At 38.4% G+C, this 17,247-nt stretch overlaps 1 protein-coding gene across 1 annotated transcript in view; it reads right to left on the reverse strand.

The window, feature by feature from the left end:
- Positions 1-386: 386 nt before the first annotated feature.
- The window catches only part of Uhrf2 (ubiquitin like with PHD and ring finger domains 2), an 86,519-nt gene continuing 69,658 nt past the window's right edge, over positions 387-17,247 (reverse strand). Inside the window, exons 10-16 of the mRNA XM_052763353.1 lie at positions 15,631-15,737; positions 11,671-11,833; positions 10,745-10,885; positions 6,458-6,554; positions 5,977-6,134; positions 2,399-2,497; positions 387-1,396 (exon numbers count right to left, since the gene is read on the reverse strand). Of these exons, the coding sequence (XP_052619313.1) occupies positions 1,250-1,396; positions 2,399-2,497; positions 5,977-6,134; positions 6,458-6,554; positions 10,745-10,885; positions 11,671-11,833; positions 15,631-15,737 (912 nt within the window). The 3' untranslated portion in view covers positions 387-1,249. The remainder of the gene's footprint in view (positions 1,397-2,398; positions 2,498-5,976; positions 6,135-6,457; positions 6,555-10,744; positions 10,886-11,670; positions 11,834-15,630; positions 15,738-17,247) is intronic.

Genomic DNA, 17,247 nt, shown 5'->3' on the forward strand with positions numbered 1-17,247 from the left:
GAGCACATGCTGTTCATGTCCCAGCATCCACATTGGGTGGCTCCTAACCACTTGTTACTCCAGTTCCAGGGGATTTGATGCCCTTTTGTGGTCTCTGTGGGCACCTGCATGCATGCACAAAGTAAATATACAGACATGCAAGAACACATATATACCCATAAATAAAAATTAATGAAAATCTTCAAAAAGTAGTTGCATATCATAGAACAATCAGCATGTTCTTTTGAAAAATATCCCCATTTACAATTAAGCCAAAGGTGAAATGTGTCTTTACTGTGTCAGACTTCATTCTAGCTTTCATACCAAAATCAGAGTAAAATATTTCAATAAGATACAATGAAAGCCATAGAACAAGCCAGAAGAATGTAAACAAGTAAAGCTAAATGTGCCATTGTCTGATCATAAAATATTTATTAAGGAATACTCTTAAGGAATATAGTGAATATAAAATTTAGGATCACAATGTGAAGCAATTTCAATCTTCTCCAAAGTCAGCACAGCCCTCATAATCTGCAGATGGAAACAACTAGTAAGAATGACTAAAAGCGGCCAGACTACGACAGAAGTGGCTTTTCATAAACATTTACAACTAGAGCTTCAGTAACCTCTGTCATTGCAAACCCACACCACATTACACTAATGCAGCAACAATGCATTCATATTGTTCTCATTAGTCATTAGTAGTCAATTTGCATAAAACACCAGAAAAAAACCACAATGGAGATCACAAATGAGTTAAAAAGTGAACCTGTTCTTGTAAAACACACACTGTGATGGAAATAGACACATTAAAAAAGTATTATGCATATCACAGAAGCTGCGTTCATTCCAACAATCTCATCTGTCTTCTTTCCTAGAAAAGCAAATTACAAGAAACAGGCACAACTAATATTTGGGAGGCAGTGTGTAGCTAAAATCTCATTTAACTATTAGTCAATGATTTTCAAAATCCCCATAAATCTTTCTGTCCTGAGGTAGTTGCAAAATAAATCATAAACTGGGCATCAACTACAGTGGAGGCTTTGACTCTTCATTCATTAAGATGAGTTGTTACTGAGAAGAACTACCTTTTGAAATCTAAAAGACAGTTGAGAATGGGCCTCTTACTATACACACAGAAGATGGCTGTGGCAAAGAGGAGCAGCTGCTTCCAGATGAGAGACGTGGTCCAGCATTGCTTTAACCCTCCCCACTCATTTTAGACTGATACTGTCCAAAAGCCACCAGGAACAACACAGAAGCACACAGATCACCGCCCTTTGCTGTAGCCAGGGAAGAAAAGGTCAAGTAGAGTCTGTAGCGTCTCATTTGGAATCATGATGTAATTCTGGCCGAGATCATGCCGGCAAGCAGGGCAGGAAAAAACCTGGGCCTTAAAGGAGCGCTGTAAGCAATCCTAAGGTAAAAACAAAAGAAAATACACATGAGGGGAGGGAGAGGGAGGGGGACATGGGAAAACAAGGAAAGAGGGAGAAAACAGCTACAATTATATGGACAAACACTCACCAGTTAGGTTCTTAATAAAAACTAGACACTTAGTGCTCATTACAAGAGGTGTAGGATGACCAGTTCTGAAGGCCCGAATCTGCATTGTACCATCTACAGTCATAGCTTTACTAAGACATACTGTGAGACGTCAGGTAAATGACTCAAGGAGCTTACACTTCCATTTCCTCACCTAGTGAAGTAAGTGTTAAAGAGTAGGCATGGTTCCCACTACCTTAACCTTTAAGGCTGGACTTAATCCTGAAAGAACCCTGAAAAAATTCAGGTTATGCTCCTCAGAATTAAAATCCATTATCAAATCATTAAACATAATAGGTCCTCTGAAGTATGCTTAGTTCTACTAAATCCAGAGCTTGCTGACATATGGTTAGGCATGAATACATATGTAGACAATATTTCCATTTCACACAGGAAGCTAAAATTCTGAAGTTAGATCAGCACACAAAAATCATACTTGGTACAGAAAGCTTCTAATCCTGCCTTGGCTAAAGCTTGATTTTCCTCTTCAAGTACATTGACAGCTCAGTCAATTCACCTGAGCATCCTGCCAGAAAGGACTTTTTATTAAATATATGTAACTCTTTTAGTCTGCAGTACAGTGTGTAAAACACATACTCACTATTACAGAGAAAAGAATGGTGGCACTATGGTGTCTTATCCTTCACTTTAACCCTTCCTCAGTCCCAAGTACAGGAGAATACTCTAACTATATGCATGAAAATTACTGTTATTATGAATTTTAAATTTCACATACCATCAAGATGTAAATAAAGTTTTCTAGCTAATAAAGGGCTCATAACTATCCTTCATGGGAAAATGGTTGTTCATATGCTAAAACAGGTGGCACCCACTGTGCTGGCAGACTGACAGGGAAAAGTGGCACTGTACGTACCTTACAGACGTTGTGAAAACACTCGGTCGTGACAGGCTGATACACCAGTTCCTGGCAGCACACACACATAAAAGATTGTTCCAGTTTTTTCAGAAAATTCTACAGTGGTGCCCAATAGGAAAAAGAAGAAAAGATTAATAGCTCAAACATACTAATGAATTCTAAATGATGACAGGAAATCTTTGTCACATTCAATATGCTTCCTACTAAGAAAATCAAGTAGTGACTTCCTAAGGTAAACTAACTTAAATGAAAGAAACTAAGGAAACTTCATCGATGTCCCTCAAAACTTGCCAGTCTAGTGGTAGTAACTACTTTATTTTGTTTGCTCCTCTTTTATTTTGGGTGTTGTGCTTAACCAAGAGAGGTCTTTCCTAACACAGAGCAGACCGCAAACTAGTCTTTCTGCACACTTGCAGCTTCTGCCTCTTGAGTGCTGGGGTAACAGGAATGTGCTACCATGTGCAGTTATTTTTCCCTTAAAGGAGTAGGGATGGAAGAGTCTGAAACAGCCACATGGCTCAGTGAAAAGGAGCTTCATGTCGAGCAACAACTTGAGACTCACCACTGAGAACCACATGGTGTAAGGTGAGAACCAACTTCTATGAGTTATATACTCTGACCTCCAGAGGTACACCAAGACAGACAGACACACATACACACACACCCCACGTCCCCAAGGAAGGCTAGTTCAGTGGTATACCACTTGCCCAGCACTGTAAGTACAACTGCAAACAGGGAACTCATCAGAAGGCCAATCAGTGCTGTGTCCTTTGGTTCTGTAAGCTCCACTGCAGATTTCAGCAAATGAAATAGATTAGCTGGTCAGTCTTCCCTGTAATAAGCTACAATGTTTTGTTTTGTTTTTTTATTTTTTAAACTAAAACAGCACTAGGCAATACCTCTAGTGTCCAGTGTTACAAGAAACCTATTATCTTCCTAAGATGCTCTGCACTATTTTGCCTCAACTTCCAAATCCCGTATTTTCTAGGGGATAGTATTTATTTAAAGTGAAGTACAAGTGTGAACATAATCAAATGATGCCCTGCATCTTCAAGAGCCATCATTAGTTCCTATTTACCTAGCTGTGTGTGTCCTTCCTTCCTTTCTTTTAGAGAAAAGGTCTCACTATTTAGTGCAGGCTGGCCTGGAACTCAGAGATCAGCCTGCCTCTGCCTCTGCCTCTGCTTCTGTGTGCTGGGATTAAAAACACATGTACCACCATGCTTGGCTTGTTTGTATCTTTTAAATTCGAAAAGGGTGGTTTTTAAACAGTCATAAAGGTGATCATCCATTTGGTTTTTATAGTAATAATAATCTTTAAGATTTCTCCTTTTTACTAATAGAAAATAGAATTTATAAGCTCTTCAAATTAAAACATCAACAAATGCTACACTTTAAAAGATGTCTTGACACCAAATGGTATTTTAACATAAGACTATGAAAGTCAAGTGAATTACAAAGAAACCATTAATGTGATACATTAAAAGAATATGCCACTACATGTTCACAGTAATCACCAGCTGTCAGGTCATAACAGTTGGATGCAGACATGTCAGATGTTGTTAAGAACAAGACATCGATGCCCACACATTCATGTTCACTCAGGTGGCTGTGGTGATATTTTGTTTGTGCTCTAACAAAGATCCAGATTTCAAGGTCAACCTGGGCTACACAAGATTGATCCAGTCTAAAAGAGAAACAGAGCAAAGTGGTGGAGGTTCCTGCCTTTGATCCCAGCATTTGGGATCTCATGCCTTTGATCCCAGTAATGGGGAGGCACATGCCTTTAATCCCAGTACTAGGGAGGTGGAGACAGGAAGTGAAATGGCTAGGCAGAGAGAGGAATATGAGGCGGGAGGAGACAGGAGCTCAGTTATTTTTGGTCTGAGAAGTCATGGAGGTAAGAGGTGGCTGTGGCTTGCTCCTTTACTTCTCTGATCTTTCAGCATTTACAGTGACATCTGACTCTGGGTTTTTATTATTAAGACCAACAAGAATTCGAGCTACAGGTGGCTTTTCCGAGAGCAATAATATCTGCTACTTTGTCCTATGCCTATCCTTATCTGGAGAGCTCACTGATGTTATCTACCACTAGCCAGGCGTATCTTCCCCAACAAATCTGTTAGTCTAAGTCATGAATAACAAATGAAGTATTTAAGTGTGGCCCAAGGGAAATGCGTCCAACCTCACACTCTCTTCATATCTGGGTCCCCTGCCTAAAAAAACAATACCCTTCACAGAACAAAATCACTATATTCAGGCTATTAAAAAAAAAATCTAAGCCTCATCTTATCAAGGCTCACCCAAGACATCAATCACATTTACAGGCAAAGGCAATGGCGATTTCTGACATAAAGCCAATCAATACTTGATAACCTATTCTAATAAGCTTAATGCAATAATGTTAACTATCTCTCAACCAAAAAGGCAAACCAATCCCAGGAGGCCCTCCAGGCTAGATGAGGGGCAGATACCCCTTACTTTACTCCCTTCAGACACATGAGACTTTAGCTGTTGTAAAAAAAAAAGGGAAATAAAGGCAAGAGTGAAAGGAACAATCAGAAAGAGATGGCAAAATATAATTTACCTAGAGCTCACTCACCGCTACCACCGTCCTACTTTCAAAGGAAAGACATAAAACTGCATCATACACGAGAGAACAAATTAACAAACAAACAGGAGATACAATCAACCAAAGGAGCAGATAGCTCCCATCTGAAGCTTTTGCATTCGGTGAGCTCAGCTTAACATGAAATCCACACATTAACCTTATTAGCTCTCCTCTCCCCAAACCCCTCTGAAACAGGGTCTCTTCTATGTAGTCCTGGCTGTCCTGAAACTCAATATTTTGTAGACCAGGCTGACCTCCTGAGTGCTGGGATTAAAGGCATGTATCACCAGGCAAGCTTTACTTTAAAATTTAATGATTACAAAATCAAGAAGAAAAAAAAATCTTTAAAAATCTTTAAAATTATGTGTATATTTGTATGTGTATGTGAGGTGGGGTATCTGTGCATATGTGAGGGCAGGTGCCCAAAGGGGTCCAGAAGAGGGCAATGGTCCCCCTAGAGATGGAATTACAGGTGGTTGTGAGCTGCTCAACCTTGGTGCTAGGAACTGAACTTGGGTGTTCTTCAAGAGTACTACAAGCTCTTAACCACGGAGCCACCTGTCCAATCATGAATGAAAAATAATTAAATAGATCGACTAGTTTACTTCAAAGCTGAACATACAAGTTTTGAAAATCATACAAACTATTTAAGATTTATACTATTAGATATCTCTGAACTATAGCAAAAATCTTTCTGCTGAATTTTAGATTCAGTTGATTTTTACAACTGAAAATTCATCCCCAAAAAAGTGCCTCAATTAAGTTAACTAGTTCAAGATTAAAAACTAACATCTCAGAAGCTTAAAATAAATTTACAGGTGTGTAAATTTATTGACTCCTGTTAGTTCTGAAAGGTGGAGGAAATGGATTAGAAAACTACATCAGATACAGTTTGAACTGACTTGAGAAAATCATTATTTCCATTTTAATATCAGAACATTATTACTTAAGAAAAACTTTATACCGGTCCTTCTACAAGAGATGCCAGCACTTCATCCCATAGCTTCTGGTTCTGACAGTCTTCTCTGATTAGGCGTTGCTGCTGAGGGCTGAGTTGGAATGCCTCTACTGCTTCTGTTGAATCTGATGTCTTCAACACTTTGGAGGCACCTGGACACTCATCTAGGTTTATTTATAAAATATGTCAGTAGACTTTCATAGTTCTGCTTAGAAAGTGTAACAAAGGTTCACTGATACCAGTGATGTTTAGAAGGAACATGAGCACATGGAGCAGTATCCTCTTGAGTCTAGGATAATTACCTGTTGCTGATATGGTTATGACGCTATTCAAGAGACCAATCCCCTCAGAAAACAACAAAAACAAACAAATAAAACTCCCACAAAATCCTTTTTTTATAGTTGTTTGCGAACCCTCAATTTACCCTCTCTCTCTGTCTCTTTATGAAAATGCGTTATTAACATGCATGCTCTACACTGCTACTTACCATCGGAAGCTGGCCTCTTGGTGGCTTCATTAGTCTGCTTCTTTGACTGTCCCTTTGTCTTCTTTCCCTCCTTATCTGACGGGTAACCTGCTGGATACTGACGAGGGATGTAAAAAAACAATGCTGATTCAAATTTCCTGATGGAAAGCTTTAGAGGAGAAGGGGCAATTGTCTATACATTCTCCATACTTAATTTACATAAAGCAAATATACACTTAAAGAATTCAAAGGGCAAAAGACAACTGAAATCTCAAATTCTGCTTAAAGCCTTGCAGCTTGCATTGTTACAATGCTTTTTAATTTGATGATCTTATCTTTGGGTCTAAGAGAAGAAAATCTTCACAGGCTTTGTTGGTGACTTGAAAATTTTTTAAAAAAGAAAAATTAGATATGAAGTGGGGATCAAACATGGAGCACAGAAAATAATATTCAAATAGTCAAGATGAAAACTGTGACTTTAATCTCAAATAAAAAACTGGCCGGGCGGTGGTGGCGCACACCTTTAATCCCAGCACTCGGGAGGCAGAGCCAGGCGGATCTCTGTGAGTTCAAGGCCAGCCTGGGCTACCAAGTGAGTTCCAGGAGAGGCGCAAAGCTACACAGAGAAACCCTGTCTCGAAAAACAAAAAAAAAAAACTGAGTGCCAGATTCTCATTTCCCAAAACAATGGAATGGAAAGAGATTTCAGAAAATCAAATGTAACTAAATTAACTTTCTATGACCTAAAGATTAGATTTATAGGAATACATTCTACCTCTTCACCTATTTTTGAAGGAAGGTACGACTTTGTGATAATGCCCATGTTAAAAGCTCAATGTGTTTCTGGTCTCAATACATTATTATTAACCCATCATAGTAGATATATTTTCATAATTCTACTCAGGCTCCTCTAATCAATTTGACCAACACTGGGATCTAAAAAAACCTTCCAAAATAGACTTGGCAAATTAAAAAAAAAATTCATAGAATGAATTATTTTAGTTATTGTAATAGCTGATGGGTCTCATCTAAGGAATCATTTCCAGGAGTTTAAAAAGACAAGAAAAGCAGAAACAGACTTGCACTCAAAGACACACATTCACCTGCATGGGTGCTCAGACACTGCTCACACATGCAGTGTGGGCAGAGCCAAGGGAAAGAACAATGCTGGCTGGCTTCATGAGAAGAACAGAGACGGGGACAATGAGAGATGATTTAAACCACACCCTGAAGATAGAGTCAGGAACAAAGTCCAGCACACACAGGTGGTTTAGGGGTATGCAGCGACATCATCCACATCCACATCCACCTTTTATGGGTTCACATCAGAGCATGTGCTAAGGGGGAAAAGACAAAGAACTCAAGTGGTAGCAGGGTGGGAAAGCAGATTTGCTGGGAAGAGAGAAAAGGAATGAGGAGAGTGAGAAGGGTAAAAAGCAAAGCATTCCTATGAGACGTAACTCCACCTTCCCCTACCAAAAAATACTTCAAGTGCCAACAGAACTAAAAATACTTTGCTTTTCATCTACAGATTCAACACAATCCCCATTAAAATTCCAACACAATTTTTTACATATCTTGAAAGAACAATACTCAACTTCATATGGAAAAACAAAACACCAGGCTAGCTGAAACAATCCTGTACAATAAAAGAACATCCATATTTCAAGCTATACTGCAGATCTATAGTAATACAAACCACATGGCACTGGCATAAAACCAGACAGATTGATCAATGGAATCGAATCAAAGACCCAGATGTAAATCTAAACACCTATGGACACCTGATTTTTGGAAAAAAAAAAAAAAGCCAGAAATATACAGTGGAATAAAGAAAGCACCTTCAACAAATGGTGCTGGTCTAATCGCATGCCAGTATGTAAAAAAAAATGCAAAGAGATCCACATCTATCATCCTGCATAAAATGCAAGTCCAAGTGGATCAAAGACCTCAACATAAAACCAGACACACTGACCCTAAAGTGGGGAAATGCTTTGAACACACTGGCACAGGAGACAACTTCCTGAACAGAACACTGAGACAGCACAGGCACTAAGACGAACAATTAATAAACGGGACCTCATGAAACTGAAAAGCTTCTGTTAGGCAAAGGACACTGTCAATAGGACAAAGCGGCAGCCTACAGAATAGGAAAAGATCTTCATCAACCTCATATCCGACAGAGGACTGATCTCCAAAATACATAAAGAACTCAAGAAACTAGATATCAACTAACAAAAAGTCCAATTAAAAATGGGATACAGATCTAATCAGAGAATTCTCAACGGAGGAATCTCAAATGGCTGAGAAACAAAGAAGCATTCAACATCCTTAGACATCAGGGAAATGCAAATCAAAACTACTTTGAGATTCCATCTTACACCTGTCAAAATGGCTAAGATCAAAACCACAAGTGACAACTCATGCTGGCAAGGATGTGAGAAGGAGAACACTCCTCCATTGCTGGTGGGAATGCAAACTTGTATAGCCGCGATGGATATCGATATGGCAGTTCCTCAGAAAATTGGCAATCGATCTACCTCAAGACCCAGCTATACCACTCTTGGGCATATACCCAAAAGATGCTCCACTACAAGAACACTTGCTCGACTTTGTTCATAGCAGCTTTATTCATGATAGCCAGAAACTAGAAAACAACTTTGTCCCTCAACCAAAGAATGGATAAAGAAAATGTGGTACATTTAAACAATGAAGTATTACTCAGGTGTTAAAAACAAAGGCATCATGAAGTTTGCAGGCAAACGGATGGAAACAGAAAAAATTATCCTGAAAGAAGTAACACAGACCCAGAAAGACAAACATGGTATGTATTCATAAGTAGACATGAGCTATTAAATAAAGGATAATCATACTACAATCCATAGACCCAGAAAGTCTAAGTAACAAGGAGGGCTCAAGGGGAGGGGGGAGATGCATGGATCTTCCTAGGAAGGGGAAATAGATTTTTATGGGTGAACTGGGGGTAGGTAGGGATGGGAACAGGAAGGTTCCGGTGGTGGGGGTGGGTGGAGGAGAGAGTACTGAGGGAGATGACTGGAACTGGGGTGGGTGGAGGAGAGAGTACTGAGGGAGATGACTGGAACTGGGGAACATGGAGAGGGGTGGGCAATGCAGAAACCTAGTGCAGTGAAAAGTCCCTAGAATCTGAGAGTGACCCTAGTGAAGTCTCCTAGTAATGGGAGCTATGGAGCCCAAACTGGCCACCTTCTATAACCAGGCAAGGCTCCCAGCAGTGGGACTCCGACATCAACACGGCCACAAAACCTTGACCTACAATCTGTCCTGCCTGTAAGATGTGCTGGGGTAATGGTGGTACAGAACTTATGGGAGTGACCAACCAATGACTGGTCCAACTTGAGGCCCATGCTACAAGAGGGAACCCACATATGACACTGCCTGGAGAGCCAGGAAGCAGAAGCCAAACACAACTGGCAAAAAAATAAAAAGGCAGTGAAATGATTCCTAATGATATTCTGCTATACTCATGGATTGGTGCCTAGCCCAACTGTCATCAGACAGGCATCATCCAGCAACTAAAGGGAGAGATGCAGAGACCTACAACCAAACACTAGGCTGAGCCAGGGGAACCCCACAGAAGACTGTAGGAGCCAGAGGGGTCAAGGACACCATAAGAACATGGGCCACAGAATCAACTACACAGGGTTCAAGGGGCCCATAGAGTCTGAACTGACAGTCAGGGAACCTGTATGAGTCAGAGCTAGGTCCTCTGCATAAAAATTATGATTGTGTTGTTTGATGTTCTTGTGGGACTCCTAAGAGTGGGAGTGGGGGGGGTGTCTCTGACTCTTGCCTGTTCTTGGGACCCTTTTCCTCTTAGTGAGTTGCCCCGCCTAGCCTTATTGTAATTTGTTATGACACGTTTGGTTGATATCCCTGGGAGGCTTGCTCTTTTTTTTTTTTTTAGAAAAACGGAGGAGGAGTGGATCTGGGGAAGAGGGGATGTGTGTGTGTGGGGGGGGACTGGGAGGAATGGAGGGAGGGGAAACTGTGGTCGAGATGTAATGTATGAGAGAAGAATTAAAGAAACTTAAAAAGCAAAAAAATATATATATTCTGCTTTTCACTGACAAGTCCAGCTTTTTCCTAGCCTGGTCACATAGTAGCGTGATACCCAAGAGGCCACCTTTTGACTGGTTTCCTTCTGCATCTTTATATACTCTTTACCTCTCACAGTCTACGGACAATTGCTATGTGTGCAGTGTTAAAGGCCCAGAGATGGCTGTACATTCTCATAACACATGAACAGTGCAGGCCAAGAGATCTAACCTGCAGTCGCAGACACAGTCTCCTTGATCGTTCTATTCCTTCTGAGGTCCAAGGAGCAGGTTCAACATCATCTCTTCTTAAAAGATAACGCCAAACCAAGAAGCCATGGCTGGATGAAATCTCTGGCCAGTATTTCACTACCTATATCATAATATTTCAGTATTACACTGAGATCTAAAGTTTAGACTAACCACAATACCATCATATTAGTAGTTTAAATAAATCAGCTATAATTAAATGCAACTTCAGAAGACTTGCTTTGTTTTAAGAACAGTAAATAAATCAAGAATATTATTAACACACTGTGTTATGAGCTTATTTCCTATTAAGATAGTTCCCACATAAGGATATAATATTATAAATTTAACATAGTAAAAAAATAACAGAATTCTGCAAATTAGGCAGAGATAAATGGTGGTAGCTGATGTGTTTATTCTGTATCCAAGGACAAATACATTTTTAATGCTATAATGTTATATATTCTGCCCTGAAAAACTACTGTTAATTATTAAAATTAAAAACATTTTAAAGATACAAAGTAGCCAAGATAAATAATGGTCAAACTACTTAAATGGTTTTATCATATAGACTATATACTAAACACAGAACTTTTGAGTCTAGAGCAGAGTGCTTGCCTAGTGTGTATAAGCCATGGGTTAGAGCCCCATCAGTGCCAAACAAGAAACAAACAACAACAACAAAAAAAAAACCACCTGGACCCAAATTAGAACTCTGCCTTAGGACTTCAAAGCCCTTTTCAAAATCTTAAAGTTAAAGTTCACTTCATGTATCTTTTACATTTCTAGAAGTAGAAATGCCAACAGAATTAGATAGCCTATCCTTTCTCTAGCCCACCCAAAGTGGTTCCCTGTTTTAACACCCAGAATGACCAAAGAGACGTCATGCAAGATAGAGATAACATATACCTTATAAATGCCATCATATCTGTTGCCTTCTTCTGGAGCATATTTGCTAATCTTCCTCCCTTTAAAACTGCGTATCACTCTGACTGGCTTCCCAGCTCTCCAATTCCGAGACTCTGCTCCAATTTTATCATCCAATGGAGCATCACAGTTTAGGGCCAATGCCCTAAAAAAGATAAAACAAAGTCTTTATACCAAGCAATCTTTGCTCAAGTACATAATTGAGTCATTAGCTCAATTAAAAGGTAAATTCTGCCTTACCTGACGATTAAGATTCTATGATTCTTTCCATATTATTCCAGACAATAGGATTATGCTTTCCCCCACCAGCAGAGAAGACAAATCAGTTTTCTGATGTCACCCCCAAGCCAGGGGATTGGTTCTCAGATAGCCTGTAGGGTTCTTCTGAAAGTAATAACATCTGTGCCACGTATAATAGAAAATAACTAGAAATACATGGAATTTGCTTAAAATAATGTTTGTTGAGAAAAGGGAGAACGTTGGGAAACTAAAGGAAGTGATTGCTTTAACAGTTAATTTTTGATGAAATGAGGTAAATTGCTGGAATAATGTAGAAAGAAATCCAGAAAAATAAATTTGTCAGCAAGGTACAAATAGTTTTTCTAGATTTTCCACATTCCAGACAGTAGAAATTCTGAAAAGTCTAAAGAATATTAAGAACAAGTGTGACATGAGCATATTCTCTGAAGACCTCCACAGAAGGATAAATTTAAGTGCATCAAAATGCCAGGGAAATCATGACAGTGAAGAGATTAGATCCCCTGAGATTGATGTGGTTTATAGATGATACACAGCCAAGAAGGACCACTATGTGGGAAGGAGACTGTCTTGGCTGAAACTCCCCCTCAGCAGGCAGTGGAAACTCAGTGACTACATTAGAGGTTATGAGAACTTCGGAGGAATATCTAGTTCTAAAAACAGCACAATCTACTCAAGTTGGGATCCTCCTTTAAGACATCTACCTCCTCACCTCAGTGAAAGAATAACATTGCTAACACATAAGGGTTAAAAACTGAGCTGGCTCAGTAGGTGAACTGCCGCCTTAGAAGTAGGAGGACCTAAGTTTGGGTTCCTAGAACCTCCATAAAAACTTCCAGGTCATAACCCCGAGTGTGTGGGCAGCACAAATGGGACTAACATGCACTGGGGATATGAGGATATGGGGAAACAGCATGAACCAAAGAGAGGCTAATGGGGAGATTGGGAAGCCAGTGTGATCAAACACCTTGTGTCATGGATACAATTTTCAAATTGATGAAAATGGTGTATTTTTAAAAAAATCACTGGTGTAATAATGTGTTTATAATGTATAATGTGCTTATAATCCCAGTGCTGCTAAATGGAAACATGTGGATCCCAGGGGCTTACTGATCAGCCAGCGTAGCCTACTTGGTGAATTCCAAGCTAGTAAGAGACCTTGTCTCCCCCCACCGAAAAAAAAAACAAAAAAAACCCACAACTGGACAGGTGGTAGCACACGCCTTTAATCCCAGCACTCAGGAGGCAGGGACAGGTGGATCTCTGAGTTTGAGGCCAGCCTGGTCTACAGAGTAAGTTCCAGGGCAGCCAAGATTATACAGAGAAACCCTGTCTCGAAAAACCAAAAAGGGGGGGGGGGCAAACAAATATACATGCACATAAACAGCCAACTTGATAAAAATCAGATAGAATACAAACTACTTTTTTAGGTATATTTCTTTTTTGTAGGCTCACACTTAAAACAAAACAAAACAAGACTATCACTGACCTACTGACAAGGAACCTCTTAAACACAGTCATCTTCTTAAAGTGAATGGAGCGTGACTTTTCTAGATGTGCTGAAACTCAGTTTGCTAAAGTTCTCTCTTTTACCTAAAGGGCAGACATTTTAAAACACTAGGAGGTAGGATAAAATATAGCCATCATGGCTCACAACATCCACTGTCCTCATCTAGCCTCCTCAGGCACAAGGCACACACATGGTTGGTACACAGACAAACATGCAGGAAAAATATCCATACACATAAAATAAAATTTTTAAATGTTAAAAATATAGCCATCTAACTAGAGTTACTGTTTCTTATATGCAACACCTATCAAATGATCACTCATTTTAAAGAGGTAGAATAAATACCTTCACATCACTGAGTGACATACTTTAACATTCACAGGTACCATTAATCATAATTACTGCTATCACTACATGGCACTGTCAATCACTTTTGGCTTCATATAAATATACAGACTCCTGAAAAATGTAAAAGGAGTCTGAAGTATGAAATAAGACAAAAGAAAAGCAGTAAGTTCTTTTATTATTATATATAAAACTCTAGCAACCAATGGCTTCAGATGGCCCTGACATAAAGAACAGCTGGGATACCTTGATGTCTTCTTCACTTTCTGAAGCACAAGAGTTGGGAAGAAATGGGTACTGCTCAGAAGCAAGAAAGTGTCAAACTTCCTCTTAGCAGAGAAGTAAGAATGAACTGTATCATACACTACTTGGTAAAGAGTGCATGTTTAGGGACCAAGCTAAAGTCCTTTCATTCCAGTTTTCATGTTTGTAAGATTTCATATTTCTTTAGAAGACTTATAATCACAAGGCACACACACAGCTCAGTGTCTAAAGTAATCAAGTAGATGTTAAGGTCTATAAGACAAGCCAATTATTCCAAATAGTTTTCGGTCTACTTCATTTTTACAGTCCTCTTTTTTAACAGCAAACATTTTTATTGTTGCCAATTATTTTCTAAGGAGGTTGTAATATTACTTACTAGATTATCCATGTATACCACGTATATTCCAAGTGTTGGTAATTATGAAAGACATTTCACTAAAGCGGAGTCTTATATAACAAAAAATATAATTCTCATACTTGACAACTTAAGCCACTGTTAATTTAAGATGCGTGTTCCCTGACAACAATGTGTTAAGCTATTTCTGACTTCTAAGGTTGTCCCTCTTAGAGTCGCCTTCTTGTAGAATAAGGACAGCAAAGGGTTCTACTCCTATCTCAGGAATGAGATTTCACCAGCAAATCTGACGTGTCTCCTCTGCTAGTTCAGTAAAATAATCCTACTGTCAGAAATAATATACAGGGTATAAAAACAAGGTTCTATGTAACCTGATATGTAATAAAGTCTTGAGATAATACTGGTATATTTGACATGGTAATAAAATAAAGGGACACTATTTAAAACTTAGTGCTTTATATTCAAAGTACAAAAATAATCATTTTTACTCAATGCCAAAATGCTCTTTATAGGACATAAAAATTCTTAACTTTTATATAGTTCACAAAATTTTTACTATGACAAGTTATAAAACTGTATTTGCTATCTAGGATTTTAGTTATTTTGTTAACATCAGCATGCATTTATAAAATAAATTACTTAGAAATTAAAATTTATATCCTGTGGTAGTAAGGATGACATAAATATTAAAACTCAATGCAATGTGAAACTCCTGTAATGTATTAAGGGAATTTAGTTAAAAAGATTACTTTTATAACTAACTTAGAGGTCACTATTAATACAATTCCTAAAAGTGCCTGGAGTGAAGACTGATTAATTTACCTAAAAAGTTCACTCACCTATTCTCATTAAGCTATTTCACATTAGTGAGTCACTTCCAAAACAAATTTGCACAAAAAAGATAAATGTGTTGAGGACAGCATCATTTTAGTTTTTGACTTACAGGGTACTAAACATACCACCTCATCTTCAATTTCACTTAAATCATATAGGTTCCTTTCTTTCAAAGGTGTCAACATGTTTCATCATGTATAGTACATGTATCAAGTAAGGAGGGGAATAATGCCACTTAAAAATTAACAGTATAAAAAATTAACCAATGGAATTTTAATTTCATGTTAACTCCTAGTTGAAGAGCTGCCCTATAACTTAAATACCGGGTTATACTGACAGGATCTAACCATAGATTGCAGAGCCTTTAGAACAGCACCTGTTCATGTTTGTCAGGGTTTGATCAGCCGATGGTGCACCGATTCTTTTATTACCAGCAAGGTTTTTACCACCACTTCCAGTGTACGTGAACTCATCACCTCGGTCCTACAAGGAAAGATTTTTTTTACAGTGAGATGCTTAAACCTAAGGATAATTTCATCAATTCTCATTTTAAGGTCAGAACATTAAGTTAAGATGCTACTGACATGTTTCTCAGAGAATTTACCAAAATGCAATCATGTGTGTAGTATACTTTCAAGTTTTATCACTTGATCTAAAGATTTTGCTTCCAAGTTCTAGTTTCCAACATCTTCAAACACAGTTATTCTCATATGTGTATGTATCTAAGTAATCCACAGCATTTCACAAAGTAAGGGCTTATGGGTTAGAAACATTTTATTTAATTCAATAGTAACTAACACATAGTTTGCAGGTTCTTTAAGAATAGCGTCACTTTCAGAAACATTCCATGATGGAATTCTTGGCAGTCATCTATACCATATGGAATTTTTCTGATGAATATTCAAATTTTGAATTGGACAATAAATTTTATAAAGTAAGTTTACACAAAAGCTTCACCTTATCGCTATAATAGCATAGTAATTTTTCCATACTTCATATTATGAATTCATCCTTGGCACACTCAGGTTTAAAAAATAAGCATTACTATTATTAAAAAGAAACCTGAAAAATAATTTGAAAATTAAATGCAGTATTTAGTATCTATTAAATTAAATAACTATGCTCATTCAAAACTTAGCTGATTCAAAACTCAAAATATAGCCGGGCGGTGGTGGCGCACGCCTTTAATCCCAGCACTCGGGAGGCAGAGCCAGGCGGATCTCTGTGAGTTCGAGGCCAGCCTGGACTACCAAGTGAGTCCCAGGAAAGGCGTAAAGCTACACAGAGAAACCCTGTCTCGAAAAACCAAAAAAAAAAAAAACAAAAAAAAAAAACAAAAAATCTCAAAATAACTCAAGAAAAGTATCAGTCTATAATTTACTCTAACAATACTAGCTGGGTAGTTATTCGACTTTTTAAATTATAACTTATAAATTTAAATTATATTATAATTTGTTTGAGTGGTGGGGCACACATGTATAGGTCAGAGGGCAACTTATAAAAGTCAGTTCTCTCCCTCTACCATGTGAGTCCTGGGAATCAAACTCAGGATGCCAGGTCTGGTGTAAGTGACTCTACCCACTAGCCCAGTATTCTTTTTTTTACTGTAAAACCAAGATGAACTTGCCACAAGGATGTTTTTTCTACTAAATTCCTACTTTTTTGAAGGTTGCTTATTTCCATACTGCTTTTTCGTTAGGTTCACCCCTAACTAAAACTGTGTGCTTCCTAAGTGTTTTGATGAGGCAGGCATGGTGGTGCACACTGTCACCCCAGCACTGAGAAAGGGGAGGAAAGAACACTAGACTTCAACTAGGGGACCAGCTTGGCCTCCACAATGAACGATGCTATCTATGAATGAATGAACAAATGCTTCTATTGGCTCCCAAATCTTCTATTCACATTTGATAATGGAATGTGTAAGGTTTCCATTTTTTAAAATAAGGAATTAAATTTAATCTATACTGTGTATTCCATTTGAAGGAACTCTAAT

The sequence above is a fragment of the Peromyscus californicus genome, unplaced genomic scaffold (assembly GCF_007827085.1).
Source record: "Peromyscus californicus insignis strain IS unplaced genomic scaffold, ASM782708v3 Scaffold_4__1_contigs__length_199733344, whole genome shotgun sequence".
NCBI classification, from domain to species: Eukaryota; Metazoa; Chordata; class Mammalia; order Rodentia; family Cricetidae; genus Peromyscus; species Peromyscus californicus.